This window comes from Pyxicephalus adspersus, chromosome 5 (assembly GCF_032062135.1).
Source record: "Pyxicephalus adspersus chromosome 5, UCB_Pads_2.0, whole genome shotgun sequence".
Classification (NCBI taxonomy): Eukaryota; Metazoa; Chordata; class Amphibia; order Anura; family Pyxicephalidae; genus Pyxicephalus; species Pyxicephalus adspersus.
Window position 1 is genome coordinate 48,284,058 of NC_092862.1, and position 19,047 is coordinate 48,303,104.

General features: G+C 39.5%; 1 protein-coding gene across 1 annotated transcript; it reads left to right on the forward strand.

Moving 5' to 3' along the window:
- The first annotated feature begins 2,265 nt into the window (after window positions 1-2,265).
- Window positions 2,266-18,221, forward strand: RAB12 (RAB12, member RAS oncogene family). Its single transcript, XM_072411425.1, has 6 exons — window positions 2,266-2,707; window positions 7,849-7,909; window positions 13,731-13,869; window positions 14,576-14,665; window positions 15,531-15,635; window positions 16,942-18,221. Exons 1-6 carry the CDS (start codon window positions 2,500-2,502, stop codon window positions 17,053-17,055), a joined length of 717 nt encoding a protein of 238 aa, XP_072267526.1. The 5' UTR covers window positions 2,266-2,499; the 3' UTR covers window positions 17,056-18,221.
- Window positions 18,222-19,047: the final 826 nt, after the last annotated feature.

Genomic DNA, 19,047 nt, shown 5'->3' on the forward strand with positions numbered 1-19,047 from the left:
TTTTCAACACTGCCGTTATTGTTTACCATTGTTTAACAATAAATGAAAAAATGTTAAAAAAATAAATAAAATAATGCTTTTGGCCTGATCATCTTTTTCCAAAAAATGAGTCTCCTCTCCAGATACATTCTGGTGATGCCTATCTCAAAGGGGCCCCATTATACACTTGTGGTGGGAATTCCCAGCCATATTTTGACTGTGGGAGACAAATATAAAGCTATTTATTACACTAATAGATTCCCATGTCCCCAACGGTGGCCTCATTATCCATGATTCTGGGCCCAGATAAGTCTGCCAAAAAGAGTGTGCTATGCCACTTCCTTACAGCTGCTAAAGCAGTCATCCCCATCTGGAGACAGACGACTGCCCCCTCCATGAAGCAGGGGTTAACAGAGGAGATGCAAAGCCACCAAAGCTGAAAACAATCCGGTTTTAGTAGTTAGGCCTATCCTATTGTTTAAGAAGAAAGCCGTCAAAGAGTATCTCTTAGGATGCAGTACACAGTTACTGATTTTCATTATATTATATTATATTTGTACCTGATCTATGTGGAGTTTTGGTTCTTTTTAGGCATGAGTGCCCATTTTTTCTCATTCTCTTCTGTTGCATAGATTTAAAGAACAAGAGAGTTCCCCGTAGTTTTCTGTTTCCTGGATCACCCAGGTTTACCCATTTTAATGTATCTTCTCCGTGCTTGGAATACTTTGATAAATCAAGCCCATTCCATGGAAACCCTGCTAAGCCAAGTTGTAGAAGAGAGGAAGTGGAAGATGTATAGAGAAGAACAGAAGTGAAAGGCCCATCAGCATTTCTCTGCTGCTTAGACAGGTAATGTTATTAGCAAACAGTTAAAGCTGTACAGTTCATGGGGGAATTAAAATTCACCTTTCTATTCAGCAACTTTCGCAGCAGTTCCCAGTATATAGCAGATGCCCTCAAGCTAGCAAATCAGTCCCCCCCCCCCCCCCCAGGTATAGGATAAGTGGAAAAGGTGTTTTAGAGATGGTGGACCACAATCCTTACTTAAGGCTGGTCTCCAACATTGAGCCTGATTTATTGAAGCTGGAGACTGGAGAAAATAGACTATTATGGGTGCACCTGAGTGATCCAGCAAATCTGCAATGGGTTTCATAAAAATAATTTTTTATTAGTTGGCAAAAATTTTCAATCCTGGACCAGATCCATTTCAGGTTTGTTGGATCACCCAGCTTCTTACATGATAGTCACAGTTACATGATAGTCAGTTTCAGCCACAAGCTAAAACTGAGCTTTCACTTCTTTTGCTGGGGGTTCAGACTGAAAAGAACTGAGCAGAGCATTTTCATGATCTAAGACAGTGATTGGTCAATAAAATATAAGAATGATCTAATAAATTGACTACCTAGTTACCTAGTTATACCCCAAAATAGCAGGGAAAAGAATATCGCTTTATACTTTCTTTTACCACAGTCACTGGCAGCACTCATTGGGTGGATTGATGCTGGAGAGATGGCACAGCTGGAGCATTGCCAGCTATCATTTTCTGGTGCCCAGTGACAGGAGATCAGCTGGCCAGAGCTCCTATCAATGTATTCATCCAATCCAGTAAAGGGAAATTCTGGGAACCCCTCCCATAGTGCAATCCCACAACTGCAGACCTCTTCTATAGAAAACAACCATTACATAGTATTTAATCATGTGTGTGCAGTGTGTAGATCTCCAGTGGTTGCAGTTAGTGATATGTGTGCAGTGTGTAGATCTCCCCTGGTTGCAGTCATGAGTGTGCAGTGTGTAGATCTCCAGTGGTTGCAGTTAGGGATGTGTATGCAGTTTCTCTCCTGCTTGCAGTGATCTACGTGCAGTGTGCATTGTCTCTCCTGGTTGCAGTGTGCAGATCTCCAGTGGTTGCAGTGAGTGATGTGTGTGCAGTGTCTCCCCTGCTTGCAGTGACATGTGTGCAGTGTGTACAGTGATGTGTGTGCAGTGTACAGTGTGCAATGTACAGTGATGTGTGTGTAGTGTGTAGATATCCAGTGGTTGCAGTGAGTGATGTGTGTGCAGTGTGTAGATATCCAGTGGTTGCAGTAAGTGATGTGTGTGCAGTGTCTCCCCTGCCTGCAGTGATGTGTGTGCAGTGTTTCCCCTGGTTGCAGTGATGTGTGTGGAGTGATGTGTGTGCAGTGTCTCCCCTGGTTGCAGTGATGTATGTGCAGTGATGTGTGTGCAGTGTTTCCCCTGGTTGCAGTGATGTGTGTGCAGTGTGCAGTGATGTGTGTGCAGTGTGCAGTGATGTGTGTGCAGTGTCTCCCCTGCTTGCAGTGTCTCCCTCGGTCTTCCCATCCATAGAGGGAGCCCCCCTCCTCCTCGCACAGCTCGGGCACATCCCGTTTCCTCTATCTGACTTCCGTGCTCGGAGGACGGCTCTGGCCTTGTGATTGCCGCTGTCACTATAGTGCGGCGGTGCTCATACCGGCCGCCGGTGATCGCAGTGACGGAGGAGCGTACACGGACGGATGTGTCATGGATTCCAGGCCCGGCTATGATCGGGGGATGGGGGGGGAATCCCCGGCTGTGTCCGGCGGACAGAACCGCCGGAGGAAGCAGCCGCCCCGACCCGCCGACTTCAAGCTGCAAGTCATCATCATCGGCTCCAGGGGAGTGGGGAAGACCAGCCTGATGGAGAGATTCACCGACCGCACCTTCTGCGAGGCCTGCAAGTCCACCGTGGGTAAGACGCATGGAGGGCAAACACCCGGACACCGTCAGTATCGGTGCTGGGTGGGCAGGAGAGGACACATGGAGTCAGTATCGGTGCTGGGTGGGCAGGAGAGGACACATGGAGTCCTTGGAGTCAGTATTGGTGCTTGGTGGGTAGGACAGGACACTTGGAGTCAGTATCGGTGCTGGGTGGGCAGGAGAGGAGACATGGAGTCAGTATCAGTGCTGGGTGGGTAGGAGTAGCATTGGACTGGCAGGATGTATATAGGGGAGAAGCCATGTCCAGGCACTTGTGTCTCCAGTATGGGGGCTGCTTCTGTTTGGCCCAGTGGTCTGGCAGACGCCGGCTATAGAGTGCATTGTACCCCCGGCACACAACTGTCAGTGAATAACGCTCTCACATCTTATCACCCACACACTGCTCCTTCCTCATACACAGTCCCCCGCCATGTTTATATAGAATCCCATGGGTGGTAGACAAAACAGGAAGTCAGGGGACACCTCTCCAAAGTCAGAGAAATTACTCAGAGGAAGTTGTCACTGGAACTAATGTCCCCATAAGAAGATATTGTCCTATACCTGATCTTAGATTGTCCTTTTCTGGTGATAACAGTCACCAGGATATAAAGAGAGGGTGAATCTTTCCAGATGTCAATAAATCCTGTCAGGGGTTCTATACAAGTGTGTACAACACTTGGAGCAATTCCTGTCATTCTCCTGACACTTCTGTCTTCTGGCTCAGTGACTGACAATTTCAGGAGAGCTCATCCATGGCAGCCATCGTGTTTCATCACAAGAATTGCCATGGCAACAATGGTGAACCAACATGCCTGCTTTTATATAAAGTTATATATGGAGTGTAAACAGTCAATAGACAGGTGTTTTCAGTAGGAGATGTGTGCCGTATCAGCTTCTGATATCTCCCACAATAACACTGGGGTGACTACAATTCCGGTGGCCCTCGCTAGTCTCTGGCGGCCCTCGCTAGTCTCTGGCGGCCCTCGCTAGTCTCTGGCGGCCCTCGCTAGTCTCTGGCGGCCCTCGCTAGTCTCTGGTCACCTCTATTTTTGTAGTAGTAGTGTTTTTACAAGTCCAGAAACGCAATGCTGCGGCCTCGTCATGTGACACGCTGCCCATGGCTGGTCAGTATGGAGGCAGCTGAAGGTCACGGTGTTGTTGTGGAATCTAATACCGTCCATATAGAATGTGAGCTGTCAGGGTGCAGCTGTCTCGCAGATTCTTATCCCCCCGCCCGTCCCAGCTCGCATCTGTCAGTCAGTGACGCCTCCATTGGATGCCAGGCTGTAGAGCAGTGCGTATTTCACACTTGTTGTGGAATAGAAAACTCTTTAAAAAAAAAAAACCTAATATTTTTCTGTCTGTGTTGGAACTACATTAAGTCTGATTCATAGGTGATAACGTGTGTCTGTGTCACCTCAGGTGAGAAGTGGGGCTGTGGCTCCTCCATGTCACTGTGATATTTCATACAGCAATGAGGTTACTTCATACTTCCAACCTTGAGGTTACTGAACCGGCATTCATTGTGTCCCTACACAGACCTGTGGTGCCAGGAATATTTTCTGTAGTCACTGGTCAGTAGTCACATTGCCTTATTTCAGATATGGTCTCGGCATCTCCCAAGTGTTCCTCCTTAACTGCTAATGCACCCAAAATGGTTTTTAGAGTCATCCACATCATATAACAAACTGCACTGCAAAGGACCCTAATCCATCCACAGTCCTCCAGCATCAACTGCAATGCAACTGCGGCTGGAAAGTGGCCCTGTGGAAGCGGCTGGCCCCTCAAGGGTGGCTAGAAAGTTATATGACTCGGCCTGGAACTGTGACTTACCACTGCAATACAAACATGTGCACAGATTGGTTCACAACTGCCCCTATTTGGTTGAATAGGAGTTGGTTGGATGGTGGCTAGGCAAGCAGTAAACCTCTGCAGTTTACCACACATCTGAAATTAGCCGTATATCAGGATGAGTACCTCTGATATGTTCCAGGGGTACTTCTACAACAGTGCTCAACAGTTACAAAGTAAATAAATCTGTGTAAATATGTCATAAACATGTAATATCCTATTTTTTGTACAACACTGTGCCATATGAAGATGCTATGTAAATACAGTTTATTATTAACAATACATATTTAGGTCATAATGTTGTGGTGATAAGTGGAAGGGTATTTGGGGACATGGAGTGTATTAAAGTGCAACTCACTTCTAATCCGGCTGGGATCATACACCTCACTTCCATGTGGATAGCATAAAGCATGTGTTCTATACCCGAGCTTTTTACTTTGCCATTCCCTATAGTGACAACGGTGAGAAAATCACTGCAGCTGTCTGATAGGCTGCTATCCAGTCCCATATTTCGAGCTAAACTCAGACAATCTGGTGAACCTACAACTAAAATGCATAGATGGCTGACTCATTTGTCAGTGGACTTGTGCTTCTGCTAATTTATTTCTTTGATCCAGACTCCAGGGTCAGGTGAGCTCTCTGTAGACTACACCACAAGTGAACATTACAGACTAGTCTAGTACCTCCCCCAGGCTGCAGTTGGTCAGTAAAGTATCAGCAGAACACTGATGAGGTCTCCCCTCTGCTGTAACACATCAGAGCCTATCTGGCTCACATTGCTTTGGTCATGGTATACATGGTGATCAGAAACACTCATATTGTCTGCCTAGTGAGCCCCTCATTTCCTAAACCACAGGCAGTGTTTTGCAGTGACCTCTGATGACATCTAATTATTCTTTCCTTACTTGTTCCAGCCAATCAGAGAGAGGGGCCACTGTGCATTGTTAGTGTTGTGTTTATCCAGACCTCCATCACAGTTCCTGTCATTTGTACATTGTATAACAACGTAGACTATTCATTTCATTGCCGTGCCATACATATTCAATTAGCATAACCTTTCAGACTGTCAACAATATAATTACTATGTGTTGTGGATATTGAAAGCACTTCTTCTTCCACTACAAATGAGAAGCCACTAAGAGCAAGTATACATTATGAGATTATGAAATGACTGCAGGTCCTCGTGAATTATTTCTGCTTTCCTAAAATTCTTACTTGAATCGTAGCTCAAAGCAACAAGTAATGTTATTCACTAAATAATTTATTGTCTGCTGCAGGAATTCTCCCTGGGGAGTTAAAGCCAAAGTAACGGCAACGTTGCAAATTCTCCAGGCTATAATGTTAATTAGTGTAAATTATAAGTGATACATTTAGAATGGAAATTTTCTAATTCAAACACTCATAGAGCCTGATTTATCAAAACTCTCCCAAGACTAGAGAGAATAGACTATTGTTGGTGAACCTGGGTGATCCAGTAAAATCGGAATGGATCTAAGATTGAAAACATTAGCTAAAAAAATGCAAATTATTTTAGAAATCCATTCCAAGTTTGCTGGATTACCCAAGTTCTACCATAAATGTCTGTATTCTCCAAGAGCTTCAATAAATCAGACGTGTGCCAGATTTATGAAAGCTCCCCAAGCCTGGGAAGGATAAACTTTCATCAGTGAAGCTGGGTGATCCAGCAAACCTGGAATGGATTTCCTAAAAGCCCTTGGCAATTAGCAAATGTTTTCAATCCTGGACCAGATTGATTCCAGGTTTGCTGGATCACCCTGGTTCTTCCATAATAATTTATCTTCTCCAGTCTTGGAGAGCTTCAGTAAATCAGACGTATTGTGCTGTGTTTGTCTGTAGCTGTGCACCTTGTTACACTGACACATGACCTCTCATCCCTTTTAGTTTCTTGTTACATAATAACTATAACTACTCTCCATCTTTCTTTGAACTACATTTTCTGCTTCTTCACGTAGACTCATCTTTTCTACTGGGATTCTGGGAAATGTAGTCTGGAATATGTTCTTCCTAAGTTAGGTGTCATATGGTCTTACCTGATTGGCCCCTCCACTGCCTAATTCCATAGATCAGGGATAATGGGATGCAATGCAGTGTGCAAGTACAGTTGGCCCATGACGCAGCTATTCTGTATTTGGCTTTGCATCTATACACACCCGGATGGTTGTCACAATTTACCTTGTTTATTTTGAGTTTGGTCGGGCATTGAAACAACCCCAGCACTTCTCATACTATGTAAATGTTATATTAAATGTTATATCATGTTTATATTTATTGTTGTTATATTGGAAGATTGTTTTCAGTGACAGAAATGAAAATGTGTTTCTAGCTTAATAGTCCCAATTACAGCAGCCACATTGGAATTTCTATATATGACTTCTTTTGTTCCTATCCATGCCTTTATTCCAGGATGAGTCAATTTCAGTCAGATGGAGGTGATGAGTATGTTGATGAAAAGTATGTGCTGGACTTGGAGAATGGCACAAGTATCAGTATACACAGGAAATGACTACCAGGCAACTCCTTCATGGCAAACAACATTCATGAAACTAATCCAAAGGAGAAAAACATATCATAGCATGGGGCTCAAAATTGACTCCATGTTTAATTACAGCAAAACCTAAATAAACTTTCTATGTAATCCATACTTCTTGATGTCTATTGGTCATGCTGTGTCTATCTAAAAAGGGGGACTGCTGTTTACTGTCATTCCTCAAACCCCTTTTAGCAGATTCCTGGTAATAAATACAGCAACTGTACAGGAGGGGCTTCTGAATTTGTACATGAGTTACATATAGCAACGCTGAGCTCCCTCCCCATATTTCCCACTGTGGTTATTTTCCTTGTGGGAGTTTTAAATGTCTTCTTCCAGCAGATATGTAGGCCCAGAAACTCAAACACAGAGATCTCAAAAAGTGAAATATTGGTGTTTGGGTGGACTGGCCCTTTAAAGGAATTTGGAAATCAAATATATTTTGTTCCCTCATAAAAAGATAAAGAGAACCCAGCCATGCTCAGATCCATTTGCAAGTAGTATTTAAAAAAAAAACCTGAAATGTGTCCATTACCCCAGCTGACCTCTTCCTTTAAATATGAGTTGCCTGGCTGTCTCTGGCTTTAAACTTTGCACGGACCTGGAACAAAAGATGCAGTAGATTGGATCATTACAAAGTCACAACTCTGTTCTATACCATGGTATATGGACTGTATACTTCTTTACCTAATATATGACTATAGTAATGTTTTATTCTTTTTCTTTTTTTGCAGGTGTTGATTTTAAAATCAAAACAGTAGAGTTAAGAGGAAAGAAAATAAGATTACAGATATGGTAAGTATGTCCTGTCAAAATGATGTGATTGTTTGAGCTCTGTCTCCTGCAGTGACTCGCTACACCACTATTGGTTATAGGAAGAAGTTAAAGTACTATTTAAAGTACAAAACCCCAAATCATAGAAAACAAATTCCTAAAGCGATTCTGTTACTAAGTGAAAGATTACAAATATTATCTTTGAAGCTTAAATGTACAAATTCAGAACACATTGTGTATTAGAGATTGGCTGTAGCTGTGCACCTATCCACACAGCCAGGGCCTAAAATTCTCAATATGTACTTCCTGTGACTACATGTCCATCTTTCCTCATGTACACACATGGTTTACATTATAATAATGTAGTGCTGGGAATCCTTGTCCGGCATGCATTGTTCTCCCTACTTAGGAATGTCACATGGTTACATCTAATTGATCTTCCCACCAGCTGAATTCAGAGATGAGAAGAAATGAGATATAATACAGTGTGCAAGCTCATTTTGCTCACACTACAGGTATTCCGTCCACTCCTTTTTATCCCTAGTTTGCTATAAAATGTTGGATTTTGCTGAGCTGTAAAATCTCCCAATCACCATTCTTGGACTTCTTTCAAACAGATCCCCAGACAACAGTCAAATACAAAAATGGTTGTAGTATTTTCACACTTTATTTAAATATCTAAAAAAAAGTATTTTGGCTGCACATACATTTGTGAAATAATATTTTATTTGTCCTTGTAAACAGGGTAATTGATATCCATACTGTATATTTCTCATGATATATTTTGTATGGCTTTATCTTAGCTTACATATTGGTATGGTTCCCTGTGAGAAACTCTCACTCTGTATGAACTCTTTCACTTGTGTGGCACTGTGTGTAACACATGTAATATTAGCTGTCTCACTTTCAGCGTTTAAATTCCTGTTGTACACTGAAGTCATGTGTTAGTATCTGTTACAAGTTGCTTTTGTAAACATGCACTTCTGTAGGGTAAGATGTAGTAGTGATCAAAGTTGTAGTGATCAGAGCCCAGTTTCATCCACTGGCACTTTTTCATTTTTTGTTTGTTGTTTATTACAAGTGACTTATAGAATATGGTGAAATTTAGACATATATTTGGGGGTGGGGTGAAAACAATGGATCATAGTCTGTGCATGTTGGTAACATTTGCATTAATAAATTATTAAATGGCACCCCAGTGCTTAACCTATAATTATTATAGGTTTAATATTTCAAAATAAAACGCATTAAATGGCATGGAAAGTTGGTTCCTTTTTCTTTTTTTACCTCCTTGGCAGTGTCTGGAGAATGCATTCACTCCCACATTCCACATCACCATTGCACCATGTACAGCTCTCTACAACTTCTCTCGTAGCTCACACTGCTTTCACCTATGGCCAACTGCACCAATGACACCTTTTAACCTACAACCACTGTTCTGACATGAACATTTTTACTCCCAGAAATGCACCTTTACACTACACTCTCTGTAGAGATGGTGAAAATTAGTTGACATTTACACACCACCTGGTAAAATTGTTGGCTCAAAAAAAAAAAAAAAAAAATATCATTATCATGAGCTTTTGTTCATAGACTGACATGACCACTTCCCCATGGAGCTGAGAGACCTCCTTACCCCTAAATCTTTGAATGTCTCTTCTTTGTTATATGCCTATGCAGTGGCCAAACCAGTCTCTTTTTGGACTAATAAGAATGCAGAGAACAGAGTGTGCTTAACCAAATATTTCTCCAATGAACTTCTAAAAAAAAAAGAGTTCAAGGTATTGAATATGATGGGTTCAGAGCCAAAAAATATTAGGTAGATACTTTTTATTTGCTCAACGTAAGCAGCAACAGATTTGTCAATCTTCAGTAATATTCCAAAGAGGTGTTCTACATATTCTTGTATACTTGATGTTGGTAAGGGGTCTTAAATTGGGTTGTAAAATGTGACTGGTCTCATTGCTTTTGGCCATGTTACTTACTCTATTTGGAAAGAACATTCCATTCTCTTTCAGTACTTTGAGTTTAATGTTTCAACACTTACTAAAATGTAACCTGTGTAATGCAATTTAGAACATCCCCATAATTTCCATCAAGATAAAAAAAAGCCTTTCGCTGTTTAGAGTACCAACGACATTGATTATATGGAGAACTAGAAAATGTACACGACAGGTCTGCATTCTCATTCTCTACCTTAGAGTCACTTATATGTGAAGTGCTAATTCTCTTATCCAATTTAATGCTTCCATGACACTGCTAAAACTCAGTAAAATAGTTCTGAATGTTTTCCCACAAGGTATACTACTCTATTAAAAATAAATTGTCTGCTGTTGTATTAAAGAAGACCTTATCACACTTATAGATGTACCTGCTAGCAGCTTTATTCAATTAGGTAAAGCATATAAAATGTTACTTTTTGAAATCTAAATTTGCCACAGAAATACAAACTTTTTCTACGTTTAACATCCTGGCCATCTTTATGTTCTCCTTATGAGTTCACTAAACCACTTTTTGCTTAGTCACTTATTTTCATTAAAAACACTAATCTCCTCTTGGAAGCCTCATTACACCTATAACCAGTTACAGGACTGACCTATGTAATCAGGAGCCCTAAGACAGAAATACAATACAAGAAAAGAAGCTCAAGCTGCTCCTACACAGAAACAAATTTAGACTTAAATACTTTGCATATCTTGGAGAACACCCTCCTAGGAGTGAAATACAAAACCTAATGATTTCACCCATAGGGCCTGTATACAAGCTAACAAATGTCAGCATTGGACAAGGTATTGTACAAGTCCTCTGCCATATTGTCTGCCTTTGCAGAACCAAATATAAGAAAATGTAATGGTCCCACTTACTGAATGTGGCCAGAATCTGTATTCCAGCATTGGAAACAGAAATTGTAAAATAATCCAATTTAAACAAATGGAGAGGGTGACAACTTCTCTAAAAGACAAAGATGACCCCACTTTTTATCGTTTTCTTCCCACATTCTGATCTCTCCTATATTACATTCCTTTGTCTAATCTGTACCCCACTTTATGTCCTGCTTTACTTATAATTAAGTATTTAGCACTCCTAATACAGACAAGAGGTAAAACCACTTGCTAAGTAGATGCGCTACTTTTTATTGTAACTGTATGACTGTTGTTTTTTTAAAATATCTTTTTATTTTTAGAGAATGTTGACATACCCACTCTGCAAACAATGTTGTGACATATTTTTCTCTGAATAGATGATAGTGTTTATTCTTTATGAATGCAATTGCACCCTATTAATTTTGGACAGATTAGGGGAATATTGGGATATACTGTCAGGATGTTTGCTGTCCTGGAGGCTTCTCCTCATTTTCCCAATGTCAATAAACAATTGACGAGTTTATATCAAATTTTCACTCTACTAGCGTTTTACCTCACTTCCGGTCCCAATGGCAATGTTATCACCTAGACAAGAACAAAAGAAAAAAATGTCCCCTATGATACCACAGACAACACTAAACCTATCTTATAGTTATGAATATCTGAGCTGCAATTATTCTGTTATTGTTTTCCTGTTATTGACTTGGTCCTTTAACTGTGACCTAAAATGCCAGTCAGTATGAATTCTTCACAGCAGAAAACAAGCATAAGCTTAGCCTGATGTCACACTTTTTGTCCTATCCCTAACTGGAACTTGCCAGGGAAAGCATCTCTAGAATATATGGGAGAACACTGACTTGTATATGGCAATCCCTCAGCAGCTTCAGCATTGTTCATCTAACAAAAGAGGGGGTAGCGCATGCTAACAGGTGGGTATTTCACTTCCCTTAGCAATCTACTGCTGGGTTCCATGTTCTTGCCTGCAGTTGGGTCGCAAATGTGACATCAGTAAGTAAGGTTTGCATCGCAGTTGGTTGTTATGTTTAAACATTTTTTATCCCATTGATAGATAATGCTTATGTAAGCCTTGATAACTTTTGTTTCTTCAATATCTTGCTATTATACTTGCTTACAGTACTTGTTCCATGTTGTGTTGTAAGTCTTGTATCATTTTTTTAGATATCTGTTGCATATCTGTCTGCATTTTGATATTCACAAGTTGTTTGCATGAAAAAGAAGCTGACATGCTGCTGTTTTTATCATATTATATGTGCCATATGCCTGCTTTCTACTTACATTTGATACATAAGTCATAGTAACACAATGGCTAATTAAGTTTAACATACCTTGTTGTTAATTCCATTGTATTGTTCCCTATTTTCTAACTTCTTTCATCTGCTCACTGTTTTTTTTTTTTTGTTCTCACCATGTGCTTATTTTGCTTCCCACTGACTAAACCAACACTATATCAGTGAGTTCACCTTCAGCTCTTGCTAAAATGTGTGTGCCATATCTTGGTCCTCATCTCTGTGTCCTTGTCTGGAATGCAGTAATCACATGCCTGGTTGTGTAACAACATATACTAGAGAAGAGGTCTGCTGGCTCACCACAAGGTAACCTCATGCTTGCTCCTGTATTGTATGTTCCATCCACCACTACATTAGGGGTTGTGCCATACATTTATCATGATGAGGTTGCATACTACACAGAACGTACCGCAGAGACTCGTTTATCTTCTTCACAATGCAGATATTTAGACATATCTAGATGTATATTTGTATAGGACATCTATATTAGATGCTAGATAGATTTCCTATCACTTTCTGTCCTGTAAATTTAATAGGGACATATGCATATACATCAAATGTGAGAGGACACCTTCTCTCACTTCCAAATTAAATGAATGTGTCCCCATGAAAAATATAATTTCTGTTCTTGTTCTAGTGTCCAGTTCCAAATTTTGGATTTTCCCTCAACTTACATATAAATAATTCTTTAGGTGTATTAAATATATTGAAAAATGTTTCTGGATACCTGACTGTCATACCTACATGAGCTTGTTACAAAACTTTAGGCGTTACTATGAGGTGGTCTCCTCTTTTTTTAAACTGTAAGGCTGTGTACACACGTAAGACTTTTGTCCTCAGAAAGGATCTTTCATGATCCTTTCCAACGACAAAATATTGACCGTTGCATGAATGAGTGCTGTACATACAGCGTCAATCTGCTCTATGGAGAGGGGAGGGGGTGAAACGAGCAAGCGGCACCCTGCTATGTGCTCTCCCCTTCACTTGCAATGCGATCGTTCATTATTTATTGATCCGCCAGGACGGATCTGTGAATGACGTCTGCTGTACACACTTAAGATTCTCGTCCGATACCAGCCCTGAGGTGATAATTAAACAAGAATCATCTCACGTGTACGTATCCTTACAGCCTCCACTCTTCTGGATAGGCCTTCCACAAGATCTGTTTAGGTGCCTCCCAAGTTCCTCTACACACAACTCATCAACCCATGTCTTTATGGAGCTAGCTTTCTCCACATGGGACAGTCTTGCAAACACAGAAAAGGACCTTTCCTCAAACTGTTGTTACAAGCTTGGACATACACATTTGTATAAAATCCATTCTGTATCATTAACCAACCTTTTACCTAAATACTTACATTTGGAGAACTGCCACATACTTTGCCCTATTAGCACACTTATGAACTCGTTTATGTTCTAATCTTTACATGAAATTCTATCAACCATTAGTACAGACTGTGCTTAGAAATTCCCCTAATTTTGACATTAAAGTAGGCATTACTTAGTAATTACAGGGTATTTTCTGATGTGTGCCAACATGTTGTTTAGACTGTGTGGTCTTACAAATCAGGCTTTGTTTAGCACAGCGTGAGTAAGTGTGACTGTGAATTCTAATCTCTCTTCCCTCTATGAGATTTGTATTGTTTTTCCTACTGTTAATTTGTTTTGTAGGGACACAGCTGGCCAAGAACGATTCAACAGCATTACCTCGGCTTATTACAGAAGTGCCAAGGGAATCGTATTAGTATATGATATTACCAAGAAAGAGACCTTTGATGATTTACCCAAATGGATGAAGATGGTTGATAAGGTGGGCTAATTTCAATGACTGGATTGGGTGTCCCAAAGACCTAAGCAAATACTCTGGATTCTTCCATGCATCACAGGAAATAATAGGATTGTTTGCGTGTTGTTTAAAATGCTAGAATTTGTTTTATGTCAGCACTGCTGTTCTGATTCTAATTAATATTAGACTATTAGGTACAAATTACCAATTATCTGAGATAATGTTTTTTTGATATCCTTTTCCAGTTCAAAAAAAAAAGCTTTTTTCTGATAATGCCCCTAATTTACTAACTTATACCTTTATGTATACAAGTGGACAGGTTATAAACTTCAGAACTGTGAAGTATTTTATTCTTTTGTGCATTATACATCAGTCTCATTTTCAGCACGTTGGAATGTCCACTTGTCATCTAACCAAAAGCATTTACGTTTTGGCTAATGCTTTATTCTGTGCCTACTTCAGCTGTGGTTTTAGACAGAAAACGAATAAGTGTTCTTACAAATGACAACAAAATATGACTTCTAACATTCTTTGTAGGATCTTTATCTTTAAAATATGGATTCATGTTTTTATAGTTATCCAGGAGAACTAGTGCACCTTCTAGTCCTGGTAGGCTGGAAACTGTTCCATTATAGAGAATAATAATAAAGAAAACGTTTTATGTCTATCAAATATATTGTGTTGTAAAAAATACTAATAAAAAATTACAAATTTTCTGTGTTTATTCCAGTATGCCTCTGAAGATGCAGAACTTCTTTTAGTTGGAAATAAGATGGATTGTGAACTCGACAGAGAAATTTCCCGGCTTCAGGGGGAAAAGGTAAATCGTACATTGCAACCCAACATAGCACTTTGCTTTACACAATTCATATCCACACTAAACATTTCAGTTACAGTACAGTTTAGCTATTTTTAATGTTTTTATGTTGACAGATAGTGGGTGATTATTACACAGTGTATAAGATAAATATTGTTGAGAAAACTCTAAATCAGGTTATAAATGTGCATCCCGTTCTCCTTTGGTGTCCAAAAAGAGTAGAAAAGCTCAACATACATCAGTGCACCGTCTATATTACACATTTGTTCTGTGACCTGAACCCTATTTGCTTTTCACCATTGGTAGTACTTCCTAATGAACTACTGCTGAAATCCATGGTTATCTACCAACAGGAACATCTTTACCAACAATGTGCTGGAAATGACAGATCTGTGGTGTAAATGTTTACCACCCATACTTATTCTGTATGACCAGCATATACGAGCAGAAAGCATAAATGAGCTGAAATTTTATCTTCATTTTAAAAGAATAAGTAAGTTAAAGATCAGTAGATAACACAAACATGCTCTCTGCTATGATATATTGGCTGTAAGTCTTAGTGTTATCTATTTTCAGTCAGTGTTTTCATCTCTTCCGGAAAATAGATTTATTCATGGAGTTCACACCAAGTATCAGAGACATGCAGAAGGTGGTTTAGGTCCTAAAATAAATTGTACTGGGGATTGCAGCACTCAGTTATTTTACACCTTCCATCCACTAGTCCCTGAACAACAGTCCACCAAATATTGCAAACTTCAGTGGAAGTCTAATTCTTATTGTATCTGTGATAATTGTAAGCCTTAAAACTTTTTTTTTTTTTTTTTTTTTTTTTACAATAGCTCATTTTTTTTTATTTGCTTTTATCTAGTTTGCACAACAGATTACTGGCATGAGGTTTTGTGAAGCAAGTGCGAAGGACAACTTTAATGTAGATGAAATTTTTTTGAAATTGGTTGATGACATATTAAAAAAGGTACTTCTACTGCTTTACTTTTTAGTGGAACATACAATTGAATGTCATGAAAAATGTTATTTCTTGTAAATGTATTTCTGTTTGTTTTATCATTGTAAGGTAGTACTCTATGTCATATTAAAAGAGCTAGTGATAATAAGGAACATTTGCCTACTACCCCTTCCCGAACACTAGGGCTGGGTACATGCGTTAGATTTTTGTCATTGGAAACAATCTTTCACAATTGTTTCCAACGACAAAAGCCCGAAAGATGAATGAACAAGCGCTGTACATACAGTGCCGTTCTGCTCTATGGAGAGGGGAGAACAAGCAAGTGGCACTCTGCTGCGCTCCCCTCCCTACACTTCCATTGCGGTCGTTCATCTTCCCTCATTTGTTGATCCGGCAGGATGGATCCATGGGAGACGTCAGACGGCCTCTCTACATATGTCAGATTCTTGTCTTAAATGAGCCCCAAGACTCGTTTCGGACGAGAATCATCTAACGTGTATATAGCCTAAGGGTGACCTATTTTGTGCATGGAAACAGTGAGTAGTAGGGAGCTATGAGTTCTTTAGCAGTTAGCTGTTTTCACAGCCACAAAACAAATATTTGGCAGAATGAAGGTACCCAAAGTTCCTTATTTCACCAGAGGATTTTCTTCTTTCTTTCTTCAAACAAAATAGCAATATGCTATTATTGCTAATATGCTAACAGTTAGTTTAAGAGGAATATGGCTTATTTTAGACCTGTGGTCTGCTGCAACTGTCTGCCGCATACTCGACCTCTCTCTTCTTTGTTTAGGCATTTGCAACAGATTGCAGGCAAAACATGTTGCTATACAGAAGTAGCCAGCTGCTTCCATTGACTTGAATGCAACTGCCTTTAACAGCAGCTCACAGTGGTTGAAAGCAGTTGCTGCTGGAGGACTGAGGAAAATCCATCAACTTCCTGAAAACATTGAACCGCAACAAAATTCAACTACAGCTGCATGCCACAGGAGTAAAGGCAGCGATTAGCAACTTATTTAGTTGAAGAGTTAGGTGTAGTCTCCACTGCAAAGCAGGGAAAACGCTTTGTTTGTCAATGACAGGACAATGTGATTTTGATACCTGAGAGAACCATTTGCAGGTTTAGGGTTTGTATCACTTTACTCTTAAAACTTTCCTCCAATACACACGTTGACATTATCAGAACTGTGTGTTTGATGGAAATATTTGTAATGGATACCTAAAAGTTGACTGTGTTGGAAATGTATTGCTCACTTACTAGTATTAGTTTATCAGTCAAGGTCAAATGATTATACTTGCATCTGTGTTTCTTTCAGATGCCTCTGGAAATGATGCGGAATGAGCTCTCCAACAGCATCCTGTCTCTTCAGCCAGAGCCAGAAATTCCTCCAGAACTGCCACCACCTCGAGCTCCAGTCCGGTGCTGCTGATTTTCTTCTGTGCCCCGACAGTGGCACAGTGACACTCGGCCCCTGTGCTCTGTCATACAATCATTTGGAAGGCCCCATTTTGCACTTCTGACTAAGTAAACTATGTAAATATGTAAGCAGGAAAATTGAGGATAGGTCTACCTTTGGACATTGTGGGGTTTTTTTTCATTACAGTCAGGAGTTTGCACAATAATGTCAATGGCCTCTGGAGTAAAGGGATCGACCCATTGTAAGCGCTGTACTGCAGTGGTTCCTGCAAAGCACTTTATTTCAGGCTCCACTAGTTGTGAAGTATTTAGTAGTGAAATAATGGCCTTTTCAATGGCCCCGATGTCTAATCAGGCTGCCAGCTACCAAACCTTTTTCTTCTATTATTTTTATCTAGACATATATATGTGGTGCTTTGCAAAATGTATTATCACTCCAAAATATTTAAGTATTTAAGGTCTCCAAAAAATGCTTCCTTATACAGTATTATATTTAGTTTTATTATACAGTTCAACTTCCATTTCTAATCTGTAGCATTGTAGAATTACTGGATCTGCCACGAGTATTAATGTTTGTTCCAGTAGTTTATTTTATTTTAAGTATTTATTAACGTCAAAATAGTTTGAAGGATCTATTTGTGTTCCACTATTTTGCATTGCAAAGTGATTTTCACTTTGAGCTGTCAAAGTTTCCCCCATTTTTTTTTTTTTATCCCCCTGGCATAGGACCTTCTGTGTGGTAATAAGGCTAACTGATGAAGCATAAAGTGTATGTGGTTTATGAACTTTGTAGAGGGCTCACTGCACACACCACATAATGGGCTTAGGTGGAAGTATTGACTGCCAAAAGAGTGCTTTTCCACTTAGAAATGGCTCACAACAGGACTGAAATGTATTTTTTCTATTCACTTACTAATCTGCATATGACCTCGCCAATTTTTTAAGAGTTTGTTTTTTTTTTTTTTCAGTGAAAGGCATAACATAACACCTAAATGGCACACTATCTTCTAATCATGGTGGTTTTGTGAAGTTTGTATTTGATATCTTTCTATTTCAATGCACTGTATAAAACAATATGGGGAAACGGTGGCAAAGTAATGCATTTTGGATAATGTGTCCCTGTGGAATCAAGATAGTATTTCTAACTAATGAAGTGAAATAAACTTTTTTATTTATGAATGTTGGCGTTTTATTATTCCTTGCTTTAAAACACATCCCTGGATTATAATAAAGAATATGTTTTATTTACAACCAGAAATGTTCAGTTTTGCACTAAAATAAAAACTGGTGATTTTGCCATGAAGATCTTTGATCAGACATTTCATATTGTAGGGCAAGAATAGCCACAGTTGTTACCCCTCTCCATAGAACAGAACATTGTTATTTGTTCATTGTGCATTCATTCGTATTGCAAATCTGCACACAGCTTAACAGTGATATACAGTATGAACAAGTTGCAAATAGAGTGAAGTTGGCTCTGCTTCATTCATCTCTCAAGCTTTTCTTTCAGTCAGTGGGCCTGATTTATTAAAGCTCTCCAAGGCTGGAGAGCATACACTTTCATCAGTGAAGCTGGGTGATCCAGAAAATCTGAAATGGATCTGTTCCAGGATTGAAAACATTAGCTTATAAATAGCAAATGAGTTTTAGGAAATCCATTCCAGGTTTGCTGGATCACCCATTTTCACTGATGAAAGTGTTTCCTCTCCAGCCTTGAAGAGCTTTAGTAAATCAGGACCAATGAGTCTGTCCGTTTACGTTGGTTATTTTTGTTTTACAGATTTTAGAATTGTGATCTCAAACTTTTTGTAACAGTTTTACTTTAAAACTTTCATTGACTTAGAAGGGTTATATGATTTTAATTTCTGTGGTGCAATCACATGACAATTTCACAACAATTTAAAATAGTGGTGCACACTACAATATATTACAAATGCACATTCGAAGCAACACACAAAAACGACCACCCAAGCGTTTATTCTTCTATACATAACTCTTCCACTAG